The sequence below is a fragment of the Oncorhynchus keta genome, chromosome 33, assembly GCF_023373465.1.
Source record: "Oncorhynchus keta strain PuntledgeMale-10-30-2019 chromosome 33, Oket_V2, whole genome shotgun sequence".
Lineage (NCBI taxonomy): Eukaryota > Metazoa > Chordata > Actinopteri > Salmoniformes > Salmonidae > Oncorhynchus > Oncorhynchus keta.
Genome location: NC_068453.1, coordinates 12,486,273 through 12,500,659, shown reverse-complemented (window position 1 = coordinate 12,500,659; position 14,387 = coordinate 12,486,273). Strand labels below are relative to the sequence as shown.

At 44.0% G+C, this 14,387-nt stretch overlaps 2 protein-coding genes across 5 annotated transcripts; one reads left to right on the top strand and one right to left on the bottom strand.

Annotated features, from left to right (window-relative positions):
- Window positions 1-88: 88 nt before the first annotated feature.
- dus4l (dihydrouridine synthase 4-like (S. cerevisiae)) lies at window positions 89-2,307 on the bottom strand. The gene is made up of 5 exons (XM_035748749.1): window positions 1,972-2,307; window positions 1,733-1,854; window positions 1,381-1,621; window positions 1,014-1,240; window positions 89-436 (listed from the first exon to the last, which is right to left on the bottom strand). The coding sequence occupies exons 1-5, from the start codon at window positions 2,055-2,057 to the stop codon at window positions 162-164; spliced, it is 951 nt and encodes a 316-aa protein (XP_035604642.1). The 5' UTR covers window positions 2,058-2,307; the 3' UTR covers window positions 89-161.
- Window positions 2,308-2,475: 168 nt separating this feature from the next.
- Window positions 2,476-13,997, top strand: LOC118366235 (conserved oligomeric Golgi complex subunit 5-like). 4 transcript variants are annotated; one of them, XR_004821910.2, is made up of 6 exons: window positions 2,504-2,552; window positions 2,654-2,737; window positions 2,921-3,061; window positions 3,251-3,308; window positions 6,974-7,043; window positions 13,242-13,997. XR_004821910.2 is itself a non-coding variant. In XM_035748747.1 (5 exons), exons 1-5 carry the CDS (start codon window positions 2,547-2,549, stop codon window positions 13,250-13,252), a joined length of 300 nt encoding a protein of 99 aa, XP_035604640.1. In that variant the 5' UTR covers window positions 2,476-2,546; the 3' UTR covers window positions 13,253-13,997. The 4 variants fall into 4 exon arrangements, 1 of the variants encoding a protein (XP_035604640.1); XR_008088994.1 differs by lacking the exon at window positions 6,974-7,043 and having other exon boundaries at window positions 2,476-2,552; window positions 2,654-2,851; window positions 2,946-3,061; XM_035748747.1 differs by lacking the exon at window positions 6,974-7,043 and having other exon boundaries at window positions 2,476-2,552.
- Window positions 13,998-14,387: the final 390 nt, after the last annotated feature.

The window sequence follows — 14,387 nt, the reverse complement described above, 5'->3', positions numbered from 1 at the left end:
CCTCACACACTGCACTCTGATTTTTTTTACGTGCTCACACACTGCACTCCTATCAGAATGAGATTTTTTTTTAAGAAAAAAAAGTTAATATAGTAAATAAAAGCTTTTATTCCATTGGAAATATGATTAATAACATACAATAAATTATACCCAGCCAGTGTTTATGATAGGCCTACTGTCTGTGTGTCTGGGGATCCATATGTGTTGTGGAGGTAGTCTATGACTGCGGCGGTGCTTTGCAGGGAGTTGAACACCTTCCTCTCGGGCTGGGAGCTGACCCTCTCCAGCATGTAAATGAGGTGCTGGTGGAAGCAGGTGAAGGGGGTCCCCTGGTTCGTGGCGAGGTCCACCCAGTCCCACACACACTCAAGAGGGGTCTCATTGTAGCCAGCGAACATGGCCGGGTTGGACAACAGCCCCCGGGCTGCCATCACACCTACAGGACAGGGCACGTGGGGTGGGAAGTGTCTTGAGTGAGCCATTTAACAATAAAGATTCTGTATTGATATATTCCCATCTTTCTCAAATTATTTATGTGAATGGAACCTCTAGCTACCCATTTATGTACTTACAATGAATATATGTTAAGATGGCACAATAAACAGAAAATGATTTCCCTGGAGGGAATGAGAGGTTACAGAATAAATGCAGATGAAAAGCAGATAAAGTGTTTATGATAACGAGTAAAAAGTGGGCTATGCAGTTCTTTGAAAATAAACCATGATAGTGGCTCCCCCCCAGAAACCCCCCATGTTGTGGTTTATTTTCATTGTGGATCACTTTGGCCTATATAAGGGGATTTAATATGAAGCTATTTCAAGAGTGTCTTTTCCATGGAAATAACTACAAATGTGTAGTTACAAAGGATCTGTCTCATATGACACCCTATTCCCATAATGAGTGCACTATTTTTGACCAGAGTCCCGTGTGACTGCCTTTGGAGTCTCTGGTCACAAGTAGTGCACAATATTGGGAATAAAGAATCAATTGTGATTTGCACAAATAGAACTGACCATCAACTCCAGTGAGCTGGTGAGTGGTCTCCAAATCTCGGAGGGTCTTTATGTCTCCGTTGGCGACGACAGGGACTGACAGGCTGTCCTTGATGGTCTTGATGGCGTCAAAGTGGACCGGCTGGTGGCGCTCCTCTGCGGTTCGACCATGGACCGTTATCCAGGACACCCCTGCCGCCTCTGCCTTCTGACACAGGTCTACCGTACGTCGCAGGTCCTTGTGAATTCTGAGAAAAGAGAGAGGAAACAACAACTACAAAAGGAACTTCATGACACTTAGGTTATTTGCTAAATAAAGCTTTAACAAGCTCTTTTGTCATTGAAGTAAAAGTGAAACAATTATATTTGGTGATTTGATCACTCTTACCGTATTTTGATGGAGGCTGTGTAGTTAGGATTGTCCACTTGGTTCCTGACATGTCGAACCATGTCTTTGACCAGCTCAGGTTTGTTGATAAGGCATGCCCCGTAGCCATCTGACATGGCCCACCGCTGGGGACAGCCACAGTTGAGGTCCACTCCATCAGAGAAGGGTGCGACCACACAGGCTGCATCAGCCAGGGTCTGGGCATCACTAGCAGCAAACTGCACGATCAGAGGACGGTCAGCTGATGGGAGAGACAGAGAGCATTAAAGTTGGATTTGAATTGACACCAAATTGACAGTAGTTTCAGAGGCATCTAATATTTCATTGAAGAAAAAAAGTGATCCCATATTACCTTCATTAGTTGTAAATTCACTGTCTCTGGCTTTGACAGAACGCATAAAGTCAGGAGCAACTATCATTGGAGTGAAGCAAATGTCACAGTCAAATTTCCTCACCAGTGACCTGAATGCCAACCTGGAAAAGTTGGAGAAAAAAAACGACGAGTTATAGCTATTGCTCAACCTATTTCAGCTAACTGCACAAAACCGCTGAACAAGTCATTGAAAATGTACGAATATCAGATAATCTTACTTTGAATACCGGACCATAGGAGCACAGATTTTCAGAACTTTCCCTTCCTCAAACATGTCCATCATGTTGGTGGTCGTCATTTTCATAGACCGTACAGTACGTTTTAATCACTAAAGTGAGCTAGTCAGTTAGTTAGCTAGCTTGCTAGATTGGCATGGCAATGCTCTTCTTTCCACAGTCGAAACTGTTTGTTGCATGCAGTTTATGACTTATTCTAACGTTGGTGTGACTAGATAACGTTCATATTTAATGTAATTAAGCTAACTAGTTAGCTAAAGATGACAAACACCCGAATGCAAACAATAACACGCGGTATGTTAGTGGGCGTGTCCTCCGAACAACCTTTCATGTTTTACCTTTGAACCTAAAAAGTAAATATTTTTTATTTTGGGATTTATTTGATAATTAACGTTATAACAATGCACGTTGATACAAATACAGATAATTTGATATTTTATTAAGAATAATAAAATGTTTGGTTTGGTTAATTTCATGTCGCTGTAATTCTACGTCATCGTGTGATGAAGTGGCGAACAAGGAGGGTAGGAGAGAAGCATCAACGAATTCACTGCTAAATGATGGTAAAATGCTATATTTTATTTAACATTTATTTTAAGTACTTTTCTGTCAGTCAGCTTTACTTCACGTAGGTGTATGTTTTGTTTTGTTTTGTTTTATTTAGGTGTATCAGCCACGTAGTCGTTTAGGAATGAGAGCTACCGAGTTGACTGTGCAGTCCATCATTGACAACTTACAGCAAGGCACAGTAATCGTTTCTGTTTGCAATACTTTTCTTTGCTTGTGATAAAATAAAATAAAAGTGTCTTTGGAAATACGTTTGGAGTGGTATGTGTGTGGCCAAATTGTTGCTTTACCATGGGTAAGAAATAATCCAGGAAGTGATTTAGCAAGCTAATCTATTTTTCCTATTTATCAATCTCTTCTCTAGAATGCTATGCTGATTTTTTTCACAGAGGACTTTGACGTGAAGACGTACACAGCCCAGGCCATCCACCATGCTGTCATCTTAGAACAGCTGGCCAAGCTGGCTCAGGGTATCAGTCAGCTGGACAAGGAGCTCCACAGCCAGGTATACCTGTCACCTGAAACTGTATCTCATTCATGTGAGACCTTTAGCCCTGTATCTTTATCTATTAGTTTAACCAGACAGTCAGTTTGTTCTATACTGATGGCTGGTATGTATACATTTTCTGTAGGAAAGACACTTTTCCTTCAGGTGTTGAATGACTTACTCACTGGTAAATATTTATCCTGTCAGGTGGTAGCCAGGCACGAGGAGCTACTTGCTCAAGCTACTGGGATTGAGTCTTTGGAAGGTAATACACCTTTAGCACATATTTGTTTTTGTCATCGTGGCACTTCGGACTTGCTGGAACAAGGGTTCTCAAAGTGGGGTCTGCGGACCCCTCTGGGCTTTTGGCCAAGAGAGCCATGGCCAAAAGCCACGGATCCCTGTGTAATACAATACAAGTACTGTGGATACAATGTAATATTATACATCTAAAATGTATCTTCTTAACCCTGAACAACATGGGCCTGGGAGGCTCACAGGGATATTGGTATCCACAGTACTCCACCAATTGATCACGCTCTCCACAGCCGATGTGAGTAAGGCCTTTAAACAGGTCAACATTCTCAAGGCTGCAGAGTCAGACGGATTACCAGGACGTGTACTACGAGCATGTGCTGACCAACTGGCAAGTGTCTTCACTGACATTTTCAACCTCTCCCTGTCTGAGTCTGTAATTCCAACATGTTTCAAGCAGACCACCATAGTCCCTGAAAGATTATTGGAATCTGTGTGGGTAGCTGGACAGGTAGGATGACTGGCAATAGTGAAGGTGAACAGATGGTCAGGTGACAGAGGAATGGATGAGGCAGGAATTCCTTTAACCACACAGCGGTATATGTACTGGTTAGTTTGTCTGTGCTGTATAACAAAATAAACAGAATAACATGTCCCCAATAAAAATTCAAAACAGAAAGTCAAATGATAACTATCATTGTCATTATTAACAGAATAATTCAGCAATAAGGTTCCATAGGAATTCAATATGAAGCAGAATGGAGTCATTTATGATCATAACCATGTTAACCATCATGTTAATCCAGAGAAGGATTAATGCAAATGAATTGTTCATTTATACAATCTATAATCTCCATCAATTTGATATAAGAATTTATCAATTCAGCAAATCATTAAGTTTAATATTTCATCCTTCTAGGTTAGTATTCATATGTACATGTAATTTCATTACATTTGAACCATATATCAATGTCTGTAGGGCTGTGATCATTGGCCATATACATAACACAACAGGTTTGAAGCGTGCACTCCAAGCCTCGCTCCGCAGTAATAACTATTGCAGCATAGTTCAGATGAAAGGTAACAGATTCGGTGGAGTTATGTTGATTCATGGACGCACAGAATGTCTGGATTAGACTGAGTTGAGGAAGAGAAAGCAGTGAGGTTGCGCAGTGGCGATGTCCTCCTTTTACTGATTTGAGATCTGTCGGACATTTCCACCTGACCTAATTAAAGCGCCCCTGGCCCAGCTGAGCAAGTGGCCATGAATTAAAAGACAATTCCACCAACTCCATGGGCCTTTCTACAGTCCCTGTGCCCAAGAACACTAAGGTAACCTGCCTAAATGACTACTGACCCGTAGCACTCCCGTCTGTAGTCATGAAATGCTAGTCATGGCTCACATCAACACCATTAACCCAGAAACCCAAGACCCACTCTAATTTGCATAACGCCCAAACAGATCCACAGATGATGCAATCTCTATTGCACTCCACACTGCCCTTTTAAAACATTTATTTATATTTTTTCACCTTTATTTAACTTGGTAAGCTAGTTGAGAACAAGTTCTCATTTATAACTGCGACCTGGCCAAGATAAAGCAAAGCAGTGAGACAGAAACAACAACACAGAGTTGCACATGGAATAAAAACACCTGGACAAAAGGAACACCTATGTGAGAATGGTATTCATTGACTACAGCTCAGCTTTCAACACCATAGTGGCCTCCAAGCTCATCACTAAGCTAAGGACCCAGGGACTAAACACCTCCCTCTGCAACTGGATCCTGGACTTGCTGTTCAAACTCCCTGTTCATTCATGACTCCAACACCGTCATTAAGTTTGCTGATGACACAAAGATGAGACCGCCTATAGGGAGGAGGTCAGAGACCTGACCGTGTGGTGCAATGACAACAACCTCTCGCTCAACGTGATTTAAGACGAAGAAGATGTTCGTGGACTACAGGAAAAATAGGACCCGAACACACCCCCATTCTCATCGATAGGGCCGTAGTGGAACAGGTTGAGAGTTTCCTTGGCGTCCACATCACCAACAAACTAATATGGTCCAAGCATACGAATACAGTCATGAAGAGGGCATGAGAAAGCCTATTCCCCCTCAGGAGACTGAAAAGATTTGGCATGGGTCCTCGATCCTCAAAAGGTTTTACAGCTGCACCATCGAGAGCATCACTGCCTGGTACGGTAATTGTTCGACCTCTGACCGCAAGGCACTACAGTGGGTAGTGCGAGCAGCCCAGTACATCACCGGGGCCAAGCTTCCTGCCACCCAGGACATATATACCAGGTGGTGTCAGAGGAAGGCCCTAAAAATTGTCATAGACTCCAGCCACCGTAGTCATAGACTGTTCTCTCTGCTACCGCACAGCAAGCGGTACCGGAGCACCAAGTTTACTTCCAAGAGGCTTCTAAACAGCTTCTATCCCCAAGACATAAGACTCCTGAACAGCTAATCAAATGGCAACCCAGACTATTTGCATTGGCAACACAGACTATTTGCATTCCCCCCCCACCCTCTTTTACACTGCTGCTACTCTTTATTATCTTTGCATAGTCACTTTAATAACTCTACCTACATGTACATGTTACTCAATTACCTTGACACCGGTGCCCCCGCACATTGGCACATTGACTCTGTACCGGTACCCCCTGTATATAGCCCTACTATTGTTATTTACTGCTGCTCTTTAATGATTTGTTATTCTTATCGCTTACTTTTTTTTTGGGGGGGGGGGGTGTTTTCTTTAAACTGCATTGTTGCTTAAGAGCTTGCAAGTAAGCATTTCACTGTAAGTGTAAGGTTGTGTTCGGCGCACGTGACAATTACGATTTGATAATATACAGTAGATTTTTTTACATAAATGCACTGTAATTGAAGTTTAAAACGTCAATGTTTTCTCTCTGCTTCGTGGCAAAATGTGTAGAATTGATGTATATTAGCTTTAAAGCACTAACAACAAAAAATCTCTGTGCCCCATGACAAAATGTGTAGAATTGCAGGAAATTAGTCAAGAGGCCCTTTTTAAATATTATTTTCGCACTGCAGACGTCACGGTAAATCTCCTTGTAGACTATTTATTTGTGTAATGATAATGAGGTTGTCCCTGATTAATTTGCTATCACAAAAGGGGTCCCCAGACCCAAAAAGTTTAACAACTTCTCTGTTGGAATATATGCTGTCATTGTAGTTCTGTAGACATTCCATAGGGGGCGCTACCGTCACACAATTGGATATAAGCATCAGTGCGTCTCTCAGTATTGAAAAAAACATCTTACCCTGTATCAGTGGTTAGGTGCGTTATCTACCTACTCCAAGCCTATAAGACCGAAACACATCATCACAGGGAATGATCAAGGCAAAATATAACTTTTTTATTTTTTTTATTTCACCTATATTTAACTAGGCAAGTCAGTTAAAAACAAATTCTTATTTACAATGCATCCTAACTCAGACGACGCTGGGCCAATTGTGTGCCGCTCTACGGGACTCCCAATCACGGCCGGTTGTGATACAGCCTGGAATCGAACCAGTCTGCAGTGACTCCTCTAGCACTGAGATGCGGTGCCTTAGACTGCTGCGCCACTTGTGTTCAGAGACCCTCAATAAATCCGACCTCTAGTAACAGCACTCAACCTATTTGTTTTCTCTCGTAGGATAAGGACAAAGATCGTTGACCCCTACAATAAGATTGTAGCTAGGACTGCCCAGCTCGCCAGATTGCAGGTATCCATCCATCTCCTTGTGATTTGAGAGGCATAATACTATCTGTTGTGTTGATGGTGTTGTTGTATTATTATATGGTCTGGGACTGAGGCTCAATAGCAGGGGGAAGATTGCCTCTCTAGTGTTCATTATTATCAGCACTCTGACAGCATCTCTACTTCTGCACTGGACTTGATTTCCATGTTTATTGGAAAGACATCTGAGGTAGAGAAATGGACCAACAGCATTTTCTTGGGTTTGTATTGTCTCTCTGCCCATTTTCAAGATGGGTACTTCAAGTTAGGTGCTGTACATATTGTCAAGGTCGCCTAATGTCTCCTGGACAGTTTCCAGGATGATCCTCCTGTTTTAAATTGTAAAGATGACAATAACCCAGAGTCACATAGAGGTCTATATACCTGTATATGGCTCTAGGATGTCCTCTTCTGCCCTGTCAATACAATGTAACTATAGAAGGTGTCGGTGTCTCATGGCGTACTGATATGAGTTTACAATGGTACTCAATGGTATACAACAAAGATACTGTGTGTACCGTTAAACAACACAAATATTATATGACCCCTTTTACTCTTGTTGCACATGCCTGCCATTATGGAATTACTCCCCACCACTTTGGACAAAGGCATATTTATAAAGGTGATTTATGGAACTGTGTAACGATCGTCTGTGGAAGAAGGTGTGGACCAAAGCGCAGCACGTGTTCATGATTTTCGTTTGATTGAACACGAAAACACAAAACAACAACGTGAATAAATGAAACAGTCCTGTAAGATGCAGAAAGCACTAAACAGAAAATAACTACAGTCCTGTAAGGTGCAGAAAACACTAAACAGAAAGTAACTACCCACAAGACACAGGTGGGAAAAGGCTACCTAAATATGGTTCTCAATCAGAGACAACGATAGACAGTTGCCTCTGATTGAGAACCACACCGAGCCAAACACACAGAAATAGAATACATAGAATGCCCACCCCAACTCACGCCCTGACCAAACCAAAATAGAGACATAAAAAGGATCTCTAAGGTCAGGACGTGACAGTACCCCCCTCCAAAGGTGCGGACTCCGGCCGCAAAACTTAAGGGGAGGGTCTGGGTGGGCATCTATCCGCGGTGGCGGCTCTGGTGCAGGACGTGAACCCCGCTCCACCTTAGGCTTGGTCCACTTAGGTGGCTCCTCTGGAGCGGGGACCCTCGCCGCCGACCCCAGACGGGGGACCCTCGCAGCGGGCCCCGGACAGGAGGGCGACACTGGCAGCTCCGGACAGGAGGGCGACTCTGGCAGCTCCGGACAGGAGGGCGACTCTGGCAGCTCCGGACAGGAGGGTGACTCTGGCAGCTCCGGACAGGAGGGCGACTCTGGCAGCTCCGGACAGCCTGGTGCGTGGGGCTGCCACGGGGCCTACCAGGCTTGGGAGAACTACAGGAGTCCTGGTGCGTGGAGGAAGCACCGGATGAACCGGGCTGTGGGGGAGCTCTGGTGCGCAGCCTTGGCACCACTCTTCCAGGCTGAATGCCCACTTTAGCCCGGCCCTCCAGAGTGCAGGCACAGTTCGAACCGGGCTGTGGGGGAGCACTGGAGATCTGGTGCTTACCACTCGCACCTCTCCCTTAGGCTCAATGCTCACTTTCGCCCGGCACGGTCGGAGCGCAGGCATAGGGCAAACTGAGCCCTCCCAGTATCCAGGAGACACAGTACGCAGAGCCGGCGCAGAATACCCTGGGCCAAAACGGCGCACCGGAGACCAAACACCTGAGCTGGCAAATTTCTCCCTGGCTGGATGTCCACTCTCGCATGGCACTTGCGGGGGGCTGACATGTAGCGCTCCGGGCTATGAGCGTGCACTGGAGACACCGTGCACTTCACCGCATAACACAGTGCCTGACCAGTACCACGCTGCTTCCGGTAAGCACGGGGAGTTGGCTCAGGTCTATTGCCTGACTCCGCCAATCTCCCCGTGTGCCCCCCCCCAAAAAAATAAATGTTTGGGGCTGCCTCTCGTGCCTGCTGTGCTGCCTTGCCTCATATCGCTGCCGCTCAGCTTTAGCTGCCTCTAGTTCTTCTTTAGGGCGGCGATATTCCCCAGCCTGTCTCCAGGGTCCCTGTCCTTCCAATATCTCCTCCCAAGTCCAGGAGTCCTGAACCCTCTGCTCCCTGTTACCACGCTGCTTGGTCCGTTTGTGGTGGGTAGTTCTGTAATGATCGTCTGTGGAAGAAGGTGTGGACCAAAGCGCAGCGTGGTACGTGTTCATGATTTTTATTTGACTGAACACTAAAACAACAACGTGAATAAACGAAACCGAAACAGTCCTGTAAGGTGCAGAAAACACTAAACAGAAAGTAACTACCCACAAGACACAGGTGGGAAAAGGCTCCCTAAGTATGGTTCTCAATCAGAGACAACGATAGACAGCTGCCTCTGATTGAGAACCACACCCGGCCAAACATACAGAAATAGAAAACATAGAATACCCACCCCAACTCACGCCCTGACCAAACCAAAAAGGATCTCTAAGGTCAGGGCGTGACAAACTGCTATTGGAGGCTGAGCATTCTTCATACTTCATCTCTTTTTCTTGGTAAGTCCTCCACTAAATAATACATATAGGCCACATTAAAGGTTTACAAACAATATTATCTCAACCTTTCAAACAGCATTACTTTGATCCTGTTCTCAGATAGCGTCTGCAATCTTAACCCATGACATCACCGTTGTGGTTTTTAATCCACCACGCTATCAGTGGCCCCCCGTTTAGAAGAAATCAATAAAAAGCAATCGGGTGTTTTAAAAGGTTGAATTTCTACCCCTGTTAAAATAAGACTTCTTCTTATGAGCAAACTGAGCCTGTCCTGTCTGAGGCTGGGTAGCCACATCTAGATAGAGCGAAATAGACACTCTAGGTTTACAGGCTCTGTCCACACATGCATACTGCCTACACACTGCAGGTCTGTCGTCTGTGGAGTTGAGGGGAAGGCTTTTTAAAAATGGATGGAATTTGGCTTCAGTCCAAAAGGTTACTGTGATTCTAACTGGCTCCTTCCTCTCCCATGGCTCTGGCTCTGTGTTAGCTCTGTCTGTCTACTGATGCTCCCTCTCTCAGCTTTGTCATCGTGTGTGTGTGGAGTGTTATCATTGTTCTGCACCACAGACATGCATCCTGCAGAGAAGATACTAGTAGCAGGCAGGCATGCCAGGCTGGTAAGGTCTTAGGATGAACACGGGCCTGGTTTGTGATTTCTGAATAGAATAGTTGCAAAGTTTTATATTATTTTCGATAGACCGACAGACCGTGGTGCTGTGGGACCCCTCTTTTTCCACTTTTAACTCCCAGGGACTGTCATGTCCTTGGTTTTAGCCACTTAACTAACATTGATAGAGACATCGCTTCTCCCTTTGTTCTTCAGTCTTCCTGCTCTTTCACTCAAACCCAACCCCCGTTCTTTGTGTAAACAACTGTCATATCTGTTCCGTCCGCTAGGGACGTTTTCCTGTATGACATAATTTGTAATCAATGTATGATTCATTCTGTCTATATGTAATTCTGTGTGATTAGTTAGGTATTTAGTAAATAAATAATTAAACCTAATTTTGTATTGCTGATTCAACTTGTTAGCCAGTGTTCGTGAAGATAACCAAGAATTTACAACTTTCAGATGAGACTGAAATAAGGTGACGATTAATATTGACTGCTATTGATGTAAAATATTACTAGGTCTTTAAGAGTTTATTCGGAATATAACATCTATAAATATTCTTAAGTGGTGCCCCGACTTTCTAGTTATAATTACAGTTACATGATTAGCTCAATCAGGTAATATTAATTACAGAGAAAGGATTTTATAGAACAGCATGTCATATCACTTAATCTGGCATAGCCAAAGACACGACAACACAAATGTTAATTTTCACAGTCTGCTGCCTCCAGTTTGTATGATAGCAATTTAAATATACTCCAGAATTGGGGCGGCAGGGTAGCCTAGTGTTTAGAGCATTGGACTAGTAACCGAAAGGTTGCAAGTTCATATCCCTGAGTTGACAAAGTACAAATCTGTCGTTCTGCCCCTGAACAGGCAGTTAACCCACTGTTCCTAGGCTGTCATTGAAATTAAGAATTTGTTCTTAACTGACTTGCCTAGTTAAATAAAGGTAAAATAAAATGTTATGAAGAGTGATCATATGAATTGCAATTAATTGCAAAGTCCCTCTTTACCATGCAAAAGAACTGAATCCCCCAAAAACATTTCCACTGCATTTCAGCCCTGCCACAAAAGGACCAGCTGACATCATGTCAGTGATTCTCTCGTTAACACAGGTGTGAGTGTTGACGAGGACAAGGCTGGAGATCACTCTGTCATGCTGATTGAGTTTGAAAAACAAACACTTCAAAAGGAGGGTGGTGCTTGGAATCATTGTTCTTCCTCTGTTAATCATGGTTACCTGCAAGGAAACATGTGCCGTCATCATTGCTTTGCACAAAACGGGCTTCACAGGCAAGGATATTGCTGCCAGTAAGATTGCACCTAAATCAACCATTTATCGGATCATCAAGAACTTCAAGGAGAGCGTTTCAATTGTTGTGAAGAATGCATCAGGGCGCCCAAGAAAGTCCACCAAGTTGATTCAGCTGCGGGATCGGGGCACCACCAGTACAGAGCTTGCTCAGGAATGGCAGCAGGCAGGTGTGAGTGCATCTGCACGCACACTGAGGGGAAGACTTTTGGAGGATGGCCTGGTGTCAAGAAGGGCAGCAAAGAAGCCACTTCTCTCCAGGAATAACATCAGGGACAGACTGATATTCTGCAAAAGGTACAGGGATTGGACTGCTGAGGACTGGGGTAACATCATTTTCTCTGATGAATCCCCTTTCCGATTGTTTGGGGCATCTGGAAAAAAGCTTGTACGGAGAAGACAAGGTGAGCGCTACCATCAGTCCTGTGTCATGCCAACAGTAAAGCATCCTGAGACCATTCATGTGTGGGGTTGCTTCTCAGCCAATGGAGTGGGCTCACTCACAATTTTGCCTAAGAACACAGCCATGAATAAAGAACGGTACCAACACATCCTCCGAGAGCAACTTCTCCCAACCATCCAGGAACAGTTTGGTGACGAACAATGCCTTTTCCAGCATGATGGAGCACCTTGCCATAAGGCAAAAGTGATAACTAAGTTGCATTGATATTTTGGGTCCATGGCCAGGAAGCTCACCAGACCTTAATCCCATTGAGAACTTGTGGTCAATCCTCAAGAGACGGGTGGACAAACAAACAACTGACAAAATTATCTAAAGACACTGAAGCAGCAAACTTTGTGGAAATTATAATTTCTGTCATTTTCAAAACTTTTGGCCATGACTGTATATACTGTACTCTATACCATCTACTGCATCTTGCCTATGCCTTTTGGCCATTGCTCATCCATATATTTATATGTACATATTCTTATTTATTAATTCCTTTACACTTGTGTGTATAAGGTAGTTGTTGTGAAATTGTTAGTTTACTTGTTAGATATTACCGCATGGTCGGAACTAGAAGCACAAGCATTTCGCTACACTCGCATTAACATCTGTTAACCATGTGTATGTGACCAACACAATTTGATTTGATTTTAGGGTATGTGTTTGTATTCTGTCTGTCTGTGTATGTTTCTATCTGTGTGTGTGTGTTTCTGTCTGTCTGGGTCTGAAGGAGACCGGTAATGATCAGACTATAAATCCAGGGGGAATAGGAGAGTGCTTTGTTTATATTTTAGTCTAGTGTTCGCTCACAAAATGGCAGCTTCTCGGCCACGCACAGATAAAGCATTCAGACAGTCACAGAGGCTCAGGGGACAGACCTCCAGGTCTCAGCTGCATCGTTTACTTAGCCCAAACACACTGCTGACCTCTGTGTCCTTCAACCCCAGACACAGCTCCACAATGCTGCTAGACACACGGTTATTATTACCACTATTACTATGCCCATGGTTGGCGTCATTGTTTATTCATAGGCTACAATAGGAAAATAAATACTTGGAAATGTCAACAGTGATTTGATTAGAGATCATTTCCAATGAGTGATCTTCAATCAATTAGGACAAAATAGAGGATCGTTCCATATTAGATTTGACGTTCACTCACATCTTGTCAAAAAGATTCAGAAAGACTGGTTCAGATGGGGTTCTATTTTGTTTGGTTATATTTTTTCCTATTTTTCCCAGGTGGCGTGTGACCTGCTGCGAAGGATCATCAAAATCCTGTACCTGTCCAAGCGTCTGCAGGGCCAGCTCCAGGGGGGAAGCAGAGAGATTACCAAGGCTGCCCGAGCCTCAACGAACTGGTTGAGTGACCGTTGCCTGTTCACCTCTGATACACTGCACTGTACTACTGACAGGGCTGCTCCAAGCCTCAACGAACTGGGTACTGTAATACTGACATGGTTAACTCACCGCATTTGGGCCTACTGTAAAGAGCGTGTAGATCAGGGATAGGCATCGCTAGTCCTGGAGTGTTTTTGATTTAAGCGACCTGGAATGCCAGGTGTGTTGAATTTAGGCAATCGTTGAACTGATCAATTCGCTTAGTTGAACAAAAATCCTGCAGTACCTGTGGCACTCCAGGGACAGGGTTGTCTTCCCCCTGGTGTAGATGGTGATGAGATCACCAAGGGTGCCCAGGTCAGCCTCAGCAAACTGGGTGAGTGACCCTGCTCATTCACTCTAATACTATTGACACTAAAGTGAAACTCCACTCATTTATGCCTACTGTAGAAGGTGTAGGTGATGCTGAGATCACCAAAGCTACTCGGAGCCTCAAAGAGCTGGGTGAGTGACTTGGAGAAGAATGTTTGTACTGTAGGTTGAAGGTGCTCTTTGGTGAAGGGTAATCAAAAAAACACGGAGTGCTCTTCATATAATTACTTTTTTTTGGCAAGATTTTGTTATATTGAACGTGCTGTTGATAATAAAGACATTTTAATTATATGAAGAGTGCCTTTGTCCTCTTTTAAGAACATTCTGATTTGACTCTGGGACACTGCTTCTGTCTCATTATAGCCTCTGCTTAGAACACACTAGGTTGGTAAATGCTGACGTACTCTTCACTGATTGGGGTAGTCACTTGAAGGTCACTGTTTTTTCATTTTTGTACATTTTATTTAACCTTTATTTAACAAGGCAAGTCGGTTAAGAACAAATTGTTATTTACAATGACGGCCTACCCCGGACGCAATTGTGCACCGCACAATCACGGTCAGATGTGATGCAGCCTGGATTCGAACCAGGGACTGCAGTGATGCCTCTTGCACTGAGATGCAGTTCCTTAGACCGCTGCGCCACTCGGGAGCCATGTAAGGCTCTCAAGTATAT

Bases quoted from the DNA above. Each gene is read 5' to 3' on its own strand.
- dus4l (XM_035748749.1), bottom strand. From the start codon at position 2,057: ATGAAAATGACGACCACCAACATGATGGACATGTTTGAGGAAGGGAAA. The intron at 1,855-1,971 runs GTAAGATTATCT...CAACTTTTCCAG, and splicing joins CCTATGGTCCGGTATTCAAA to GTTGGCATTCAGGTCACTGG. The intron at 437-1,013 runs GTCAGTTCTATT...CCTGTCCTGTAG, and splicing joins CCAGCTCACTGGAGTTGATG to GTGTGATGGCAGCCCGGGGG.
- LOC118366235 (XM_035748747.1), top strand. The intron at 2,738-2,920 runs GTAATCGTTTCT...TCTCTTCTCTAG, and splicing joins ACAACTTACAGCAAGGCACA to AATGCTATGCTGATTTTTTT. The intron at 3,062-3,250 runs GTATACCTGTCA...TTATCCTGTCAG, and splicing joins ACAAGGAGCTCCACAGCCAG to GTGGTAGCCAGGCACGAGGA.